The 19202-nt window shown below is 40.3% G+C and overlaps 1 protein-coding gene across 1 annotated transcript; it reads right to left on the minus strand.

The window, feature by feature from the left end:
- Window positions 1–335: 335 nt before the first annotated feature.
- On the minus strand, window positions 336–7442 carry LOC125091464 (nuclear RNA export factor 1-like). Its single transcript, XM_047715108.1, is given in 15 exon segments — window positions 336–489; window positions 1020–1092; window positions 1858–1900; window positions 2001–2119; window positions 2219–2274; window positions 2795–2850; window positions 4834–4925; window positions 5052–5198; window positions 5316–5400; window positions 5536–5585; window positions 5699–5807; window positions 5920–6024; window positions 6132–6215; window positions 6804–6903; window positions 7438–7442. Coding segments are annotated over 15 exon segments (1278 nt in total).
- Between the last annotated feature and the right edge of the window lie 11760 nt (window positions 7443–19202).

The raw sequence follows: 19202 nt of genomic DNA on the forward strand, positions 1-19202 counted from the left end.
TATTTGTGTATATTGATTTTGTATCCATTAACAATGTTGAATTTGTTTATTAATTCTAATAGTTTTTTCATAGTTTCCTTAGGATTTTATATATACATGCTCATATCATCTGAACATTATATTGTTTTTAAATTATTTACATATATCACAATAAATCAATATATATTTTTCATGAGCTTACTTTTTTGGAAGCACAACATCCAAATAGTTATTTTGTACAAATTAACTATAAGTTCCGATTATTAATTCCTTCACTCCTTTATTCCTCCCAGCTCTCTCCTATCCCTAGAGAATCTAAAGACTCACTTCTAAGACCACTGGAGGTTTGTCCTAGACTAAGCAGAGAAAGCCTGCATCATTTCCTGCTGTTTCTGGGAGAAGATAGGCATGCAGCTCGCAGAGGGTGAGGGAACTGGAATGGAGATGGCATTCTGAGTTTCTTTGGTCCTGGCATTCCCCACAATCAGTTCATCATTCACAATGCATAGACTAGAGAAAAGTTGAACCCTTAGATAACTGGAGAAATGGACAACCCTACCCCCAACAACCCTCTTGCTCCCATTGCCACTCAGCAAGCAGATTCCTTTCATATCCCTGCTGTGCCTGATCTCTGGATTCCTTGGCTGGTACCTCTGGCCCGCCCACAGAGATCATTTTTGGAGGGATTGTCTACCAGCTTCACTAGATTTATAGATTTAATTCTAATGTATTTACCTTTTACAGAGACACAAGGAATGGATACTTCAATCCTCATTTTCAAAGTAAGACAGTGAGTCACTGAGGTATTATAATTTGGCCAAGTTCACTCAGCTAGCTAGTGAGTGTTGAGGTCTAGGAAAGAATCTGGTGTTCTGACTCCAGAGTCCACACTCTTAACCACGATCCTAGACCTCTCCTTAGGTCTACCTGTTGGCTTTCCACTGAGGAAACTTCTAGGCTGTACCACTAGATTCCTACAACATTGTCCTCAGACTGGGATGGGTGTTTGTTCCATGTTGTACATACAACACAGCACTTACCTGGAATTGCTATCAGAAGTCAAGATGAAGGTCAGGGTGAAAGCATGGACAGAACCTTGAGAATTTCTTTCTACTTCAATGAGAACAAACAGCAATATCCCCTTAGAGTTGTATATATTTTTCACACAAGCAGTATTCCCCTTTCAGGGACTTACTTGATAGTCTTGCAGTACCCTGATGGGAACCAGACAGGGACAGTTTTTCACTGGAGATAGGAGGGTGTTTCAAGGACTGAGAGGGTAACAGTAGGGATAATCAACTCCCAGGGGTAGGACCCCCAACATGTATCAGATCCTTTGACAAATTCATGTTCACTTCATTCATTTTTTAAAGCAGCCCAAGATAAGCATATTACTAGCCTGTTTTGCAAGTGAGGAAACTGAAAATTAGATAATCAGCTCAAGGTCACCAAGTAAGGAACTGAGATGAGAGCTATAAAATGCCACAGCCTGTGCCTCTAACATGTGAGCTGTGTTGAGTCAGAAAGGCATGGATGTGTGTCAGACCAGGATAGTCTGGGGGCAAGGTGGGGATGGGAGAACACAAAGGAATCAAAAGGGAAGGGAAAAAATTGGAAGGGAAGGAGAGGGGAGGGGAGGGGAGGGGAGGGGAGAAAAGTGGAGGGAAGGGGAAGGAAGGGAAGGGGAGGGGAGAAGGGGAGGGGAGGGGAGAAGGGGAGGGAAGGGAAGGGAAGGGAAAGGAAAGGGAGGGGAGGGGAAGGGAGGGGAGGGGAGGGGAGGGGAAGGAGTAACTTGGAAAGCTGGGAAAATTGGGAGGTAGTCCAGTCAGGGGAAGGATATAGTGAGATATCTGGGGAGGGGACTCTATAGATCCGTACCTTCCTTAAAAACCCCATTGACATAAAAACAGAGCATTGTTTCCTGAAAGGCAAGAACAGTTACTAAGGCTCTCGGTATCCTTCTGAACCTCTTACCCATTCTGAATTTCTTGGTCTGCCCAAGGGAGGAAACACCTGTTCACCATCTGGATGCTCAGGTCTACCACATAGGAGTTAAGGCCATGCTGAGTTTTAGGCAACATATTGAGGCAGTCAACAATGTCATATTTTGCATGTTTTAGCAGCTGAACCTGCAGGTTTGTGGGGGAAACAGAAAGAAACCTCAGGCCCTTGGCCTCTGTGTATGTTCTCTTCATGCCCCTTTTTCCATGCTGATCTTCTTGCTTTTAACATTTACCAGGGTTCTTGACCTTCTTAATATCCCTGCTGTCCTTGAAGTATTCTTCCAAACTGTTTCTAGGGGGAAATAAGAGGAAAGGGAGGTGGTGGTTAGGCAGTGTAGATGTTTCCAGAAGCTGATCTGTATTTGCTGGGGAGACACATGGCCCAGGAACAGAGTCTGAGCTCTGATACTCACAAGGTTGCATATTCAAGGTTGAAGGGAATGGTCAGGGAAAAGCACCCCTCATTGTGGTAAGCACTGAGAAGATCCTATCAGTCTCCTGAGTCATAGATCAAGTAACACATGAAGAGGAACAAAGATAGTAAATAGGCTATCTCTGTAGTTTGGGCCCCCATGGGGACTTGAAAGCTCCCCTCAACCCATGAGCAGAGCTATGCTTGGATGGACCATTCCAGCCCTGTTGAGCCTTATGGTCCCAAGGGTACTTACTGAAGCAGGAATTGAAGGATTAAATTCTTAAGAATCTCAGATCCTTTACAGCTTTCCTGGAATCAAAAGACACCTTGAAATTATGTGGTAGACAAAGACTCCCTTGCAACATCCCAAATCATGCTTGGTTCATCCTCACCTTACAGGGCATTGGAGGCTTCAATGCAAATTACAGTTCTTGTTGGTAACACCTGGCCATCCTGAAGAAGGGAAGAGGAAATCAGAAGTGGAGACCACGGAGGTTGCAACTGGTGAAAAAGGGCATGTATAGGCACAGGGGGGAAAAGAGAAGGAGGTCATGCGTGAAATGGCTCCCAAAATTCTATCAGCAAGACTACAGTAGGAGTCTTCAACATACGATCCTGTAAATCTCCATTATTATATGCAACTTTGGGTAAATAGGTAAATGACTGTGTGTGTGTGTGTGTGTGTGTGTGTGTGTGTGTGTGTGTGTATACATTTTCCAGGAAGAACAGTCATGCTCTTGTCAGGATTCTATATACCTCAATGGGCTAAGGGTCAGATACAAAAATATAACCTGTATAAGTCCCCAAAAGCTTCAGGGCTGGTGTGGAGGTCATCAATGTTAATAGGAGGAGACAATGATGAATGTAGGCACCTACAAGACATAACAATGTGGAGAAGCAATCCTTGATGGCACTGTTCAAGACCAAAAATAGAAAGAAATAAATTGCAGTTTAGGTTGTAAAAGTTCTCCGTCTTTCCTTCTTCCTGGGTAATTCCCACCTAGACTGCCCTGACTCCCTTCTTCAGTGCCACCAGAATCCCAGGCTCCAGGGCTGCCTTCCCCTCCCCACCTCCCTTCCTTCCTCCAAGTATCCACTAAAGGCTCCAGAAAGAAAAGGGAATGGGGTGGAAAACTTGTGCTCTGCTACCTCCTAGGGGTGCAGCATTCTGCAGGACCATGATACCCCCCAGGGATGGCCCAGAATATTGGGGCAGGGAGGTAAGTGAGGCAAGACCTAAGAGGCAGGGAGGGAGAGGGATGTGGATGAAGACAGAAGAGGGAGTGAAGGTAAGAGGGGAGATGTAAGAGAGACATAGGGAGCAGAGACAAAGAAGGAAGAGAAAATAAAGCAAATGGAAGGGAAAGAAGCTCTACCCTGGTGGTGGGAGTCAGGGAAGAAGAGAGAAGGAGAAAACGGCTCCCTGGCTGCAGCCCTTTCCTTCATCTGCCCTGGTTGGCCCTGGCACACAAGGAAGGAATGGAAAACATGTAGTGTTGGGCTGGGGGTCTACTGGTGCTAGCTGAAACTTTGTCACCTGTGTGAGCTCAGTCTGAGATGGGGATGGGGAACAAGGCAGCCGTGGGAGCAGGAGACATTCCCCAGGAGTAGAGGATGAAGCCCCAGGTCAGAATGGAGCTGAGGGTGTGGGGAACCCTCTTATGATCACCACCTTCCCTCCTAATGGCCCCAATGCACCTGTGCTTCTCTCAGTCAGTTCCTAGCCTGAAGGATTATTGTCATGTCAGGCTGCCCAAGGCTTCTCTGAAGGACCAGTCAGGATGATGTGATATGTGGAGGGAAGAGAGGAAGAAGTGCATCTGAGAGGCCTGTCCTCTCTCCTCAAGGACCTCTGCCCTCTACCTTCCATTACTGCTTCAGAAAGCCCTCTGCCCACTGGCAGTCACCCATTTCTGGCTCCCCGATTCAGGCAACCCTGGTTTCTCCCAAGGAAGGCCCAGTTCCTAACATTGGGCCAGAGGAACAGGACCTTGAGGAAGAGCCTCCCCACCCACCCCCAGGACCTTGGCCCTCAGCATGGGGCAGGCAGCCTAGAATTAGAGAGGGGACCCATTTGTTTCTCCTCTTGGGGTGAGGAGGGAAGCCCCATCTCAACAGGGAGTAGGAAGGCCTGTCTCAGCATGAGGCCATGGGCTGGAGGACCCTTGTCATTTCAGGTATTTGCATCTGGCTCAAGGTGATCACTTCTGCCCCGTGCTTCCTGGGGCATTCTCATGGGAAGAAATGCTAGAGACAGTTGGGTGCAGAGTGGGGAAACAGCCCAGATCAGAAGAACAAGTGAGCAGGTCATTGGAAGGAAAAGACCTCTAAGCACAGGTAAGGGACACAGAGAGAGGAGAGAGGGGACCCCCTCCTAGAGGGGGTAATTCATGCTCCCAAGTTACAAAGTTCCCCAGGAGGGGTGACAGAAGTTACTACAGACTGGTTTGGGAAGATGCCACACAGAGGGTTCTCTTTTAGCCACAGCTCTTCAAGCTTCAGCCCTTTCATCTTGCCTAACTCCCAGACTGATGGTACCTGAAAAATATGGGAAAGAAACTAGAAAAATGTCCCAGGAATAGACACCTGGTCCCTCCTTCTGCTCTGGTATCTTCTCCTGACTCCTCTCATCACTGATGAGCACTACCACCCACTGTCAACCCCAACTTTAATCTGGTTCTCTCTTCCCAACTCATTTTTGGAGAGGTTCAGGATATTTACTGTGGGGACCATCTGTAGAATGTCAGACAAGCCATCCAGCTGGTAAAGTTTGTTCTTGCACAAGTTCAAGGACAAAAGTTTTTGGGGAAGAACTTAGAGTGACAGTTACTATCCATGGCCTCAGAGACAAATCTTCCCTCTACACCCTGTGTTCCACTCTGTACCATAATACCAGAAGTGGACATAAGGCTTCACCTCGGGGAAATTCTCTTTGATTATCTGCAGGGTGGCAGCCATGTAGTTTCTTCAATTCAGGATTATATCTATATCATGGTCCATCAACTTTTCAAAAAGATGAGAGGAGGCATCAGAAGACTGAGAGGGATCCAGGGCCAGCACCAACCTTTCCCTCATTACCATTCTTCAGTCTCCCTTCCAGGCAGACCCCTAGAATAGCAGTTATTTGCTATCAGTTGCACCTGGGTCAAAGTGGAGTTTATGGAGGTCAAGAGCTTTATGGGAGATATACAGCATTTGCTCATGGTCAGCTGCAGAGAAACACAGTGAAGAGCCACTGTGAGTCTGTCATGGTGATAGGGAAATTGGGAGCTGGGGGAAGAAGAGGTAGGTCTGGGTATGGCATACAATTGACCTTGAGTCTTCATTACCTTTAGCTGCTCCATTTCTTCTGGCTCCAATTTATTCTGTATAGAGTAGGGTACAGCAGAGGGATTTACATGCATAGATAGCTATAAGAAGGAGAGGTGGGGTAAGCACTAAAAACTCTCATTTTAAGATGACTGGCCACTGGCCCGTCTTTTTTCACTGGAACTGGGCATGGGTAATATCCTCAACACATACCTTTTGATTTTTCTCATCACAAATCTTGTAGTTGGTATCATTCAATGCAGAGGCAGCACTAACATCCTGAATAAAGAACTGGGCTTGGTCTTTAAAGTAATGGAACTACAGGGATTGAAGGCAACAGCAAGTGTCAGAGGTCAGTGGCCCCTGCTGAGCTATCTCCCCCTCTTCCCTGTGCCCACTGATCTGGCTTCACCATCCTCTCTTACATTGACCATAGTAAAGGGGACACTGCAATGGCTTTGGATTGAATTTATTAGCCATTTCTTGTTATACTTTATTCCATATGAAATCTAAGGATGAATCTAAGGGAAAGAAGGGAGACAACATGGCATAGACTGTAGAATAGACCCAAATTGGTGTTCTATTCCAACCTTCCACTGAGTTTTAAAAGGTTTCCAATCTCGGGACTATTGACATGATTTTAACTTTTTCTTTTACCAGACATGGATTTTTCTAATTTTCCATTCTCCCTATTTGAATATTTAACTCCCAAATAATCAAATTTAGATATTTAGAATGATTTTCCTTTAATAAGGTTCCAGGAATCCTATGTATTGAAAACCCTACGTGTTCCTCTGACAAGGAATTTGGAGAGTATATACCTCCTCACTCAGCTTGAGCCAAACTGTAGCATCTGGTGAGGAGTTGCTCCATATCCTTGGCAGTAGTTTCCCCTTTGCCTTTAGTCAACTTCCTGTGACCTCCCTTCAGTCAACCTGTTCCTTCTGAATTGTTTGTGTGAACATACCCTTAGATGATCAAAGATGTTAACTCCTTTTGTCCTCAACAAAGTTCCTAGCATCTCTATATAAGACCAACACAACTCCCGTTGATCTGCCTCTCCTGTGCATTCCCTATTTTTTGGTCAGGATACTTACTGTGATCCTGAACCAGCCCCCTGAGCTTCCATCCTGTCTGTTCTCCATATCCCTCTCTTGAAATGTTCTGTCTTGGAATTCATTATGCCATTTCACACTGCTTTGTTGGATTGGAAAGTAGAGAGAGTGTTGTGGAGAAGTTGTTGGTAGAAGGGAGTGTCCATAAATATATAGAAATGCTACAAAACTTTCTATATACTCTCACCTCAATAATGCCAGGCCTACAATTAGAATTGCTCAGTTGTTATTCCAGTTCTATCACTTTTCACTTTCAGTGAGAGAAGAAAAATACTATGGAGAACAAAAATATTTCAGAGTCACAGGGGGTGATTGTTGTAAATTAGGCTGCCTGATCACTTACTATCTTATTTGGGAGTCTTATTGGGGACACCTCATTGCCATCTTTCCATTGTCCTCCTGAAGATGGGAAGGATGAAGCTCATTTCCACATGTTCATAATGAAGATTCCCTTTGCCAAAATTACCCCAGGAAGAATCTTTGCCTTTATTTTTTAAGGAGAGCTACCATCATTTTTATTTTAAATAAAAATAAATTTAAAATGAAATTAATTTCAAAATTAAGAAAAAAAAACCATACAAATTTGAAGACACATCAGTGGTCTCATACTATATACCTCATCTTGGTCTAACAGCATGGTAGGGCAAGTGAAGTGTTAACCTACCTGGATAGAATAATCATACAAACCCCACAAAGCAAATTTCTCTACCTGTCTAGATATGGGAGCTTTATTTGACAGATGGCATAATCAGGGAGGAAATCATGAAGTAGAAGGTAACTATGTAGAACCATTTAGAAAATAGAGTGGTATTCATAAAGAACAGAAGTATGAACATTCATGAGTTATACACTAGAAAGACATCTGAATCTTGCCTTCTTTCAGACCTCTTTAATCTAACAACTTCACCACAACCTGGAAGGCAACCTCTCTCTCACCTCCCAAGTCCAATAAACTATGAAGCTGATTTCATTAACATCAGCAAGCTGTACTTTCTTTTTTAGTATAGTACAAGCTTTAATGTCAGGTGAGACTGATGTAACAGCCTTCTAAACTGTACCTCTCCTTCTAATCTTGCTCTCAACAATATTCTGAAGTATCTGGAATGAGTTTTCTTTTGTTCAGCCTGACATGTTGTGGGGAATTGGCTACAAGCTGTCACGGTCCTTGCAGTCAAGGGAGTTTTGCCAAGGACTATCTCCCTCAATCCCAGCAGTTCACTCACTATTTGATTAGGCTTACATAAGCACTCTGGGTCAAGCTGACATGGTCCTTGAGATCCTCTGTAAATATGCTTAAGTAAACTCATTTTTTTTTAAGCAAGGTCATGAGGTGTGAATTGTGGTCCTCTGACCTTGAACTCCTTGATAAACATTCTTGTTATTGAACTATAAAATAAAGTCTCTCATGTATGTTGGGGCTCCACTGGGTCATCAGCCCATGGAGACCTCCCGATCCGAGCTTTCTGACTCTTGTTTTTCTTAATTTCCCACTATTCTCTCTTGGTCTTCCCTGGGACTTCTCGTGCTGGTCCACGACAAAATGTCCTTCAGCTCAGGAGACCATTATTTCTAACTTCTAGGTTTTTTTTTTAAATTTTTTTAAAATTTGACAGAGAGATCACAAGTAGGTAGAGAGGCAGGCAGAGAGAGAGGAGGAGGAAGCAGGCTCACCCCCGAGCAGAAAGCCCGATGCGGGGCCCGATCCCAGGACCCTGGGCCCACTATCTGAGCTGAAGGCAGAGGCCTTAACCCACTGAGCCACACAGGTGCCCCTAACCTCTAGGTTTTAAAACAAGGATCTGAACAATGAACTGGAATGATAGATGTCAACTACAATTTCCAAGTGTTTACTTTTCTGTTTGCTTTCTGTTGTTGATATATAGTTTGATTCCATATAGTCAGAGAACATACTCTTTTACATTTGTTGAGGTTTGTTTAATGGCCCAGAAGATGGTCTATCTTGATGAAGTTGCATGGGAACTTGAAAAAATATATACTCTGTTGTTGTTGGGCAGAGTATTCTGGTATATGTCATGTAGATTATGCTACTGTATTGATTGCATTATTCAGCTCTTCAATATTGCTGATGATTTTTTCTCTAGTAATTCTATTACTTCCTGAAAACAGGTGTTGAGACCCCAACAATAAGTGTGGATATGGTCATTTCTCCTTTCAATCTCATCAGTTTTTACTTCATGTACTTTGAAATTCAGTTGTTTTGATGTGTACACATTAAAGATTGTTTGGTCTTTGCTGATGGATTTATCCTTCTACCATTTTGTAATATCCTCTATGCCTCTAATTTTCTTTGTTTCAAAGTCTACTTTATCAGATATCATGGCCTTGGGTATGGATATAAACTTTTTTTTACTTTAGAAATAAATTTTAATGGAATTCAAATTTACAGGATCCCAAACATGTGTTGTTGTTGTTTTTTTTTAATATTTCACACTATTCACTCCTTTAGTTTTTCTTTTTTGGACCCCACACTTGCCACCACAACATATCTAATTCATTATGTGACAAAATTTGGAAATTTTTTTCTGGAATCTACAGAAATAAGATTGTTGCAATTATCTCTCCCAAAGTAGGGTCACTAGGGGTATCTATATTTTACTATTCAGAGGAATTCAGCTGACACAATGTACCAGTTGGTAGTAATACTAGTGGTTTGGGGGGAGGGAGGATTAAGGCAATTAGATGGTTAGGAACCAGATTTTCTTGGGTTTTAACATTTAAGTTTCTCTAAGTTTGTGTGTTGCACATTGTATATTAATTACTCCACATTGTCTCAGAGCATGCTTATGAGTAAAGATCTATTCATTCCTGGTCACTCCATGATGCACTAATTATGAACAGGCCTTGGATTAACTCCTTTGGGAAGTGGTTACTTTCACAGTGTGACCCGCTGTCAGAAAAGTCCTGTTACTCGCAACTTCTGATATTTTCGTTGTATGGCACATGGAAGTGAAATTAAAGTATTTCAACCAGAAATTCCATGTGCTTAGTGTCCAAAACTTGGAATTAGCCTAGAGTACTCTCTTTCTCTCATACCTCACACCAAACTTATCAAAAAATTCTCTTGGTTTGCCCTCAAAATATGTCCAGTCTAGTTACTTCTTACCCCCTCTATCGCTACTAACCTGGTTGTTACCAACATCAGTCTTCTGTATTATATTGCCTTCTAACTGGTCCCTCTGTTTTCACCCATGCTCCCTCACTATTTTTAACTCAGCCGGCAAAGTGATATTTTAAAGCATAAGTCAAAACTTGTCAGTCTTTTGCTATAGAGGACTTGAAGCCCATCAAAATGTTAAAAGGTGAGTTCATCATGATAAGAGCAACAAAAAGAAACCTTGTTGTTGACATTTGGAGAAGGTCAGTAAATCAACTTAGTTTCATGAAAATTTATAAATAAAGAAGAAGAATCAAATATTTATTCTTTTTTCTGTATAAGGTGTATATAAAGATAGCAAATTTATTGATGATGGAGTTTCTTTTTATAAGTGTATTCTAGCTAATATAAGAAGGCATGATAGAATTTGAGCATCATCATTTTAAAACTCTTAAGTAAGGAACCTACACAATGGTGATAAATGGCTGGTAAATATCACACACACACACACACACACACACACACACACACACACATCAGACATCATGTGTTATGTTATAGGCACTGTCTATGAAGAAGTCTTGTCAAAAGGATCAAACCTGTGTCTGATCAAGACTTTTAAGTTCTTGGGGTGCCTGGGTGGCTCAGTGGGTTAAAGTCTCTGCCTTCGGCTCAGGTCATGATCTCAGGGTCCTGGGATCGAGCCCCGCATCAAGCTCTCTGCTCATTGGGGAGCCTGTTTCCCTCTCACTCTCTGCCTGCCTCTCTGCCTCCTTGTGATCTCTGTCTGTCAAATAAATAAATAAACTCTTTTAAAAAAAAGACTTTTAAATTCTTGTTTCAGCATTAAGATGCAATGACAGTTTCTTTAACAAACAAATGAGGGGAAAAGATATGTGAATATATTTGGTATTTTATGTTTGTATGTTATTGGGATATATTATGCATTTATGCAGATATAGATATCTGCATTTATATATAGATATATATAAAATATGATCATCAGCAAAAAATCTCTTTAACCAGCACTTTTTATTTAACAAAATTTTTATGCCATTGCATGTTCAGAAATATTTAATAGATTTTTATTATTTGTCAAATTACTATGCTTTTTCTTTAAAGACATTGTAGAAATTAAAACTAATGTAACTTATTCACCAGAGCAAGAACTGAGGGCTTAATTTCATTGAGCTGGAAGCTCAGGAAAAAATAAATTACATTAATTTGAAACATACCTTTTTTATATTTTAAAAATGTAGAAATAATAATTTCTGATTTTCATATAACTTGTACATTAGATTATCATTTCAGTTAAAATCTCTTTTTAAAAGATTTTTATTTATTTATTTGACAGAGAGATCACAAGTAGGCAGAGAGGCAGGCAGAGAGAGAGGAGGAAGCAGGCTCCCTGCCGAGCAGAAAGCCGGATGCGGGGCTCGATCCCAGGACTCTGAGATCATGACCTGAGCCGAAGGCAGCGGCTTAACCCACTGAGCCACCCAGGTGCCCCCATTTCAGTTAAAATCTTAATTGTCACAAACATTAACCTACTAGTACAGTTTCAAAAATTTTTAAAAGATTTTGCTTATTTATTTGACAGAGAGAGAGATCACAAGTAGGCAGAGAGAGAGAGGAGGAAGCAGGCTCCCCTCCAAGCAGAGAGCTGGATACGGGACTCGGTCCCAGGACCCTGAGATCATGACCTGAGCCGAAGGCAGAGGCCCAACCCACTCAGCCACCCAGACGCCCTACAGTTTCAAATTTTAACAAATCCAAGGTTTTGCTACAATAAGCTAATATGAAAAAGATTATATACACATTCTATATATTTTATTGTTTTCCATGTAATAATTCCCATAAGTAGATTATTTTGGTCAAAACAGGAATATTACCAATTTTAAGAAATTTTTATAAGTGACATATATATATATATTTTACACCTCTTTGCATGCTAATCAACAGTGAGAGAAGGAGTCTATTTACTCACCAGTCCACCTCAAATTTAAAGAGTTTGCATTCTGATTAGACAATTATCTTTTAAATTTACATTCAGAATAACATTGCCTCTAATAAATATATGTATTTATTTAAAACAGGAAGATATAGTGGAGTGGGGATCCAGAATCTATTGTCAGTGGAATGGTTGAAATATGAGAGTGACTGACCTGAGGGCCTCAGAAAAAGGAGCAAATAGTCAAAAATAGGGGGATAAGATGATGATGTGTGCTTGTAATATAATAAAAGAAGAAAATTATCTGAGGTACTGACTCCATGCTGGCCAGACACATCCATCTGGAAAACTTAATGGAAAGCATATTACATGTGTTTTCCTGTTCTTGTTACCTTATCTTCCAGACATTAGAGAAAGCACAGTGCAGAAGATAGTGATTATAAGGACTATGCCAAACTAAGCATGAAAAAAGAAATAAATTTAGAGTTTTGTTTCCAGCACTTACAGATGAGCTAATTTGAACCAAACTTCCAACTTAGAACAACTAGAAAAGTGTAAAAAAATCATTTAAAATAAAATACTATTTGAAGGCATCAAAGAGCTTGTCATGCTATAAGATGCTATGGAGCAAAGATCAGAGGGTAAAAGAAAATCCAGAAGGCAATCCCAATGTTTGAGGCTACTTCTCTTTGAGCAGCAATTGATGATTCCTAAGGAGACACATAAAATGCTTAAATGCTGGCAAATTTGTGGCAGATTTTCTACAGAGTCATAAGGTTAAGTATATAAATGTTGAAAGTGGGGCTTCCAGGGAGAGGAGATCCTAGCAAACCACTCAGGTTTAAGTAGGGACCTCCAAGAACTATAGAAGGCAAGTAAGGGCAAATTGAAACTAGATCAGTCCTCTAAGGGACTGAAGTCCAGACTGATAATCTCAACCACCAATGGGATTAAACGTATTTGGGGTTGTTTGTTGCTGTCTGACAGTTTATCAGGAAAAACAAACAAATGAAAAAAATTTTTCATGAAGAACAATAACTTCGTTCTAGGACTGAAGTAAATAAATCCGCAGTGTATTACATATAGTTCCCTGAAAAAAAAAATTAGAATAACTAGTTTAAAAAGAGATAAAATAGGGGTGTCTGGGTGGCTCAGTGGGTTAAGCCTCTGCCTTTGGCTCAGATCATGATCCTAGGATCCTGGGATCAAGCCCTGCATCAGGCTCTCTGCTCAGCAGGGAGCCTGATTCCCTTCCTCTCTCTGCCTGCCTCTCTGCCTACTTGTGATCTATCTGTCAAATAAATAAATAAAATCTCAAAAAAGGAGATAAGATAATATGATTAAAAATCAAGGAACAAAAAAAGACATTTAAAAAATCCACATGAAATCCAGATAATGGCATTATTAGACATAAACTTTAAAATAATCATGGGGAGTTAGGAGAAGGGAGTTGGGGGAAATTGGAAGGGGAGGTGAACAATGGGAGACTATGGACTCTGAAAAACAATCTGAAGGGTTTGAAGAGGTGGGGGGGTGGGAGGTTGGGGGAACCAGGTGGTGGGTATTAGAGAGGGCACAGATTGCATGGAGCACTGGGTGTGGTACAAAAACAATGAATACTGTTATGCTGAAAATAAATTTTAAAAAAGATTAAAAAAATAAAATAATAAAATAATGACTATAATTGTCAAGAAAATATAAAAAATTGAAAATTTGGCCAAGAATTTGAAAATATAAAAAAAGAATGAAAACTCAAAAACTCAAAAACACAATACCCGGAATTAAGAACAATTATAGTATTAGCAGTGTAAGAGACACACTGAAAGGAGAGTCAGAGAAATAAATGAAGGGTCTGAAAAAAAATATCCAGAATGAAGTATGGAGAGACAAAATGATGAAGGATATAGAAAGAGATGGAACAAATTTAAAAGGTATTCAGTAAATATATTAAACATGTTTAATTGGAGACCCATAAAGGAGAAAGAACAGTGCAGAATAGTATTTCAAGATAGAATGTTCAAGAAATTTTGAAAAGTAACATAAGACATTAAGTCACAGATGTAGGAAGCAGTATGTATGTATGCCAACCATAGTGAGGTATGAGGAAAACCAAACCCAGGTCCATCACAATAAAGCTGTTGAAACACAAATAAAGAGAAAATATTTAAAGAAGACAGAGACAAACAACAGATTATCTTAAAATGAGCATAATTAAGACTGACATATAATGTTTAAACAGAAATAATGCTGGCTTAAAGAAAGTGAAATTCTATCTTCATAGAGTTGAAGTAAAATAACTGCATACTTAGAATTTTGTGTCTATAGGGGCGCCTGGGTGGCTCAGTGGGTTAAGCCGCTGCCTTCGGCTCAGGTCATGATCTCAGGGTCCTGGGATCGAGCCCCGCATTGGGCTCTCTGCTCAGCGGGGAGCCTGCTTCCTCCTCTCTCTCTGCCTGCCTCTCTGCCTGCTTGTAATCTCTCTCTGTCAAATAAATAAATAAAATCTTTAAAAAAAAAGAATTTTGTGTCTATAAAAAACTTATCTTTTGGAAATGGAAGTTAAAAGTAGACATTTTAATGCAAACAAAAGCTAAGCAAATCTGTCATCAGCCAACTCATACTAAAGATTTATGTTCAAGTCAAAAAATATGATCTGAGATGAAGGCATATAGATGCAAGAAGAATGAAGAATAATGAAATTTCAAAATATGGAGGAAAATCTAAATGAATATTGACTGTATAATATAGTGATAATTTCTTTGAAAAATTTTTATATAATTATATTATAAATATATTATATAATATAATTAAAATGCATATCAATAAATCAGGAGGCATTAATAGAATTGAACTATGAAAGATATGAGTGTTATCCAATGAAATGCAAAAGAACTGATTTATGTTAAACTGTGATAAAGCAAAAGTATATGTTGTAACCTGAAGAGTAAACACTACAAAAATGACAAAAGAATGTTAAACTTCCAAGTGAAATGGGTAAAAATTGAAAAATCAAAAATAATAGTATTAAACACTCTGAAATAGAGGAAAAGGAAACTAGAAAGGAAAATAAATATAGGGTAAACAATAAGATAATTTAAACTAAATTATAGCTGGAATTACATTATATGTCAATGGCCTGAAGGTTTCTAATTAAAAATCAGAGATCATAAACCTAGCTTAGGGGTGCCTGGGTAGCTCAGTAAATTAAGTGTCCCACTCTTGATTTTGGCTCAGGTCATGATCTCAGGGTCATGAGATCAAACCCCGAGTCAGGTTCCTGGCTCAGTGGGAAGACTGCTTGAGATTCTCTCTCTTCCTCCGCCCCTCCTCCCACTCTCTCTCAAGTAATTAAAAACTTTAAAAAGCATCAGATTTAAAAAAATATTCAATCAAATGCTCCTTTAAAGGGACATATGTAAAATGTAAGTATATAGAAAATTTGAAAAAAAAGATGGCATAAGATATACCACTTAAACAGAGTCTCAAAGCTGGTATGACAATTCATAAGAGGAAAAAAATATACCTCAAGTAAAAACATTACTAGAGAAAAGAGATTACAAATGATAAAATGCTAAATTCAACAAAAATATTAATAAAATAGTTTTTATTAACATATAATGTATTATTTGCCCCAGGGGTACAGGTCTGTGAATCATCAGGCTTACACATTTCACAGCACTCACCAAACCATATACCCTCCCCAATGTCCATAACCCAGCCACCCTATCCCCACCCCCCACCCCCCAGCAACCCTCAGTTTTAATAAAATAGTTTTAAATTTGTATGCACCTTTTAATATGGAGCCCAAATATACATAGCAAAAACTGATAGAAATAAATGGAGAAAATATACATAGTAAAAAAAAATGACAGAATTAAAGGGCAAAATGGACAAATTCACAGTCCCAGTGGGAAATTTTCATACACTTCACTGAGTGACAGAATAGACAAAAAATCAGTTAGATAAAGAAGATTTAAACAACATGAGTAGCAAAACTTCCTTAATTGACAATAAAACACTGCATATTACAATGCATGTAACGTTCCAGAATATATCATATATGGGCCATAAGCCAAGCCTGGAGAAACCTTGGTGGGGATAATACAATATACCCTGAATGGTTAATGTGAAAATTCAAGGGTAATAGTGGGTTCTGTGTCTCTCCCCTTCCTCTAGTATGCATTCCAAGAATGTTAATTTCCAATACTTCTCTCGAAGTGATCCTCCTCAGGCCTCAAATCCTGGACCAGAGAGGATCACATGACTCAGGACTTCCACTCAACCAAAAGGAACATCTCAGCTTAGTTACAGCATAGCTATCTCAGCATCACCACAGGAGGGGAGGTTTTCACATGGAACCAAGATGGGTATGTTAGGGCCCACTCAACCCATTTCTTCAAAAGTGTAAAAAAGAGCCTGGGCCTTTGCTACTCTCCTGCCAGGCCATCTAAAGAGGGCTTAGCTGGGTGTCCTGTGGCTTAGGATTGAGAAGGGGGCCTAAAATCCTCTGCCTCATGTTGACCAGCTCACCTATGGTGTGACTTGAAGGAGTGCCCTGTCCCCACTGTCCTCAAAGGGTGTTTGTGAAGAGAATCTGTGGGGTGTGGAGCTGGGAGTTTGTGGCAGATCTGATTACAGCTCTTGAGGAAAGTAGGAGCAGGCCCTAAATCCTTATCAAGGCCACACAAGTAAGATGGAGTTCTTACAGGAAATTCCTTCCCCAAGGGCATAGAGAAGCGATTCCTGGCAGCCAGAGACTTAACTTACTGTTCTTACTGCCCCCCACCCCAGTTGGCTACCAGCCTAACACTCAAGGAACTATTTCCAACCAAGTGATCTCCACAGAGGCATTAAGTAGAATTAAGAGGACTGGATCACAGAAATTTGTAGCTGCAAAGCAGAGAACTCTGAGGGTCAGCTGTGGCCAGGCTCTGTGTTGGCTGCATTACATTGTGTTCCTTCATGAATTTCTCACAAGGAGACTCTTATCTGTAGAATTGCCACTCTTTGCCCCCTTTGAAGTTGCTAAGGCTTAAGAAAGTGTAGAAAATTGTCTGGAGTAATTCAGACATTATGTGGGCATGTAGACACTGGAACTGAGCTTTATAGAATGGGCATGATCCCACCATGCATAGCTTTAATAAGCTCTCTCAGCAATATATCAGATTTACTTAAGAAGGAGCAAAGTTAAAGATCTGAAAATAGTCACATGGCTGGAAAAAACTCCATTCCATATCAGAGAGGTCATACTAGAGTCTGACCAGTAATTTATAAAGGATATAGCAAACGGAGTTTGGTAGGATACTGGAATGAGAGTAGAAAAAAAAAATCATGCCTTTTCCTTGCCTGTGAGGGGGAAGTTATGTAGAAACATTCCCCCTGGTGGTCAGGGCCAGAATTGTAGCACTGAAGGTCTGTCCAGAAGACTTAGTAAAAGGAGGGAAGGGAGACAGGGGCCTGGACTCTAGTGCATCAACCAGAACTTTCTGGTATTTTTCATCCTTCTTGCAGCAGTCTCTTCCTGGGTTTCTATGCCCTGAGAGAGGATATCCAACTTCTGATAAGCTGAAAAGAAATAAGCACTTAATAATGTTTAAACATTAGGGTTAGGGAAGCATTAGGACAAAAACATATACACATACGTAGATAAACTGTCAAGCTGTATTTTTAAGTGTTTCCCTCAACAATTTTGCCTACTCACAAAATATTAAACAATATTAAATATGTACTTAGGAAATAAAATCATCCTGTATCTTTCATCTATATTATCTCCTCAACCATGACCCGTAGGTACTCACTGAAAATAGATTGGTGCACATTTTCTAGATGTGTAAAATAGGTGTTTACTTATCTTAAAATATTTGTTAGGTATTATATATATATATATATATATATATATATATATATGCACACACACATATATATACGTATATATTCAATGGTTCATGTGATATATATATACACACACATATATATGCATACGTACATATTCTTTTTAAATTTTGCAATCACATAAAGAATTTTCTGCAAATTGGATTTTTCACTCATTCATACATCTCTGGATTTTCACTTCTTTGGACAATGTGGTTTAGCCTCTGTGGACATTTACTGAACAATCATTTTGCTTTTTAATTAAATTAACTGTTGATATCTTTGTCTATCTCACTCCTGATTAGCCAAAGTCCTTCATGTATAGGCATATTAGTACAAAGTCTGCAATATTATTTGCATATATGTTCTTCTACTTCTTACATTTTAATTTTTTTCTTTTGGAACTATAGAAAGTATTTCTGAATTTTAATTGGATTTATGGTTTAAAAATGACATAGGTCTTTCTTGGAGGGTAAAGTAGGGACTGAAAAACACAACGGGAATAGGAAGAGAAGGGAAGGGATCAGAGATTCTGGGAGGGTTCTCAGAGGGCTCCCAGCCAGTGGGGGAGGGAGCAGTGGGACATCAGGGGAGGGAGCTCTATGCACATTCACCTTCCTTGAACACTCTATTGATAGAGAAGCAGAAGACAATCTCCTGAAAGGGAAAAGCACAAGTGCTCAATCACCACCTAAATCACCACCCTCTACCCACCTGTGGCTTTCCGGGGCTGCCTGAGGGAGGAAGCAGGTACTCACCATCTGCAGCCACATACCTACCATGAAGGAACTGAGGTCATGCTAAGTTTTGCACAGCACACAGAGGGATCCCATAATGTCATGTTTTATCTGCTTCAGCAGCTGAATCTGCCAGCCCAAGGCAGGGAGGAGAAGCAATCAAAGGTCAGGGGTGGAGACACCCCAAGCCCTATGATTGACAGCTTCAAACCCTCTTTTCTCACTCTTCTTGCCTATCACACACTCACACATACACAGGGGTCCTTGAACTAATTCACATTCTTGCTACCCTTGAAGTACTCATACAAGCTGCTTCTATAAGAAAAAGGAACAGAAAGTGGTGGTCTGGCCAGTGTAGGTATTTCCCACACTGTCTGGTGGGAAGACTCTGGCCCACAACCAGAGTCATGGATCAAGTAGTAACTGTGGGGGAGTAATGAGGACAGTCTATCTCTGTGGTCTGGACCCCAAATGAGATTTCAAACACCCAATCAGCAGTTCTGACCTTGGATGACCTCTCTTGTCACTCTGATGAGCACTACCACACACTCTCAACCCAATTTTGATCTGACTTTCTCTTCTAAACTTACTTTTGGAGAGGTTTAGAATCTTGATTGCATGGGCCATCTGTATACTATCAGACAGGCCACCCAACTGGTATGGTTTGTTGTTTCACAAGTTCAAGGACAACGGCTTTTGGCGAAGAA

Source organism: Lutra lutra, chromosome X (genome assembly GCF_902655055.1).
Source record: "Lutra lutra chromosome X, mLutLut1.2, whole genome shotgun sequence".
In the NCBI taxonomy this organism is placed as follows: Eukaryota; Metazoa; Chordata; class Mammalia; order Carnivora; family Mustelidae; genus Lutra; species Lutra lutra.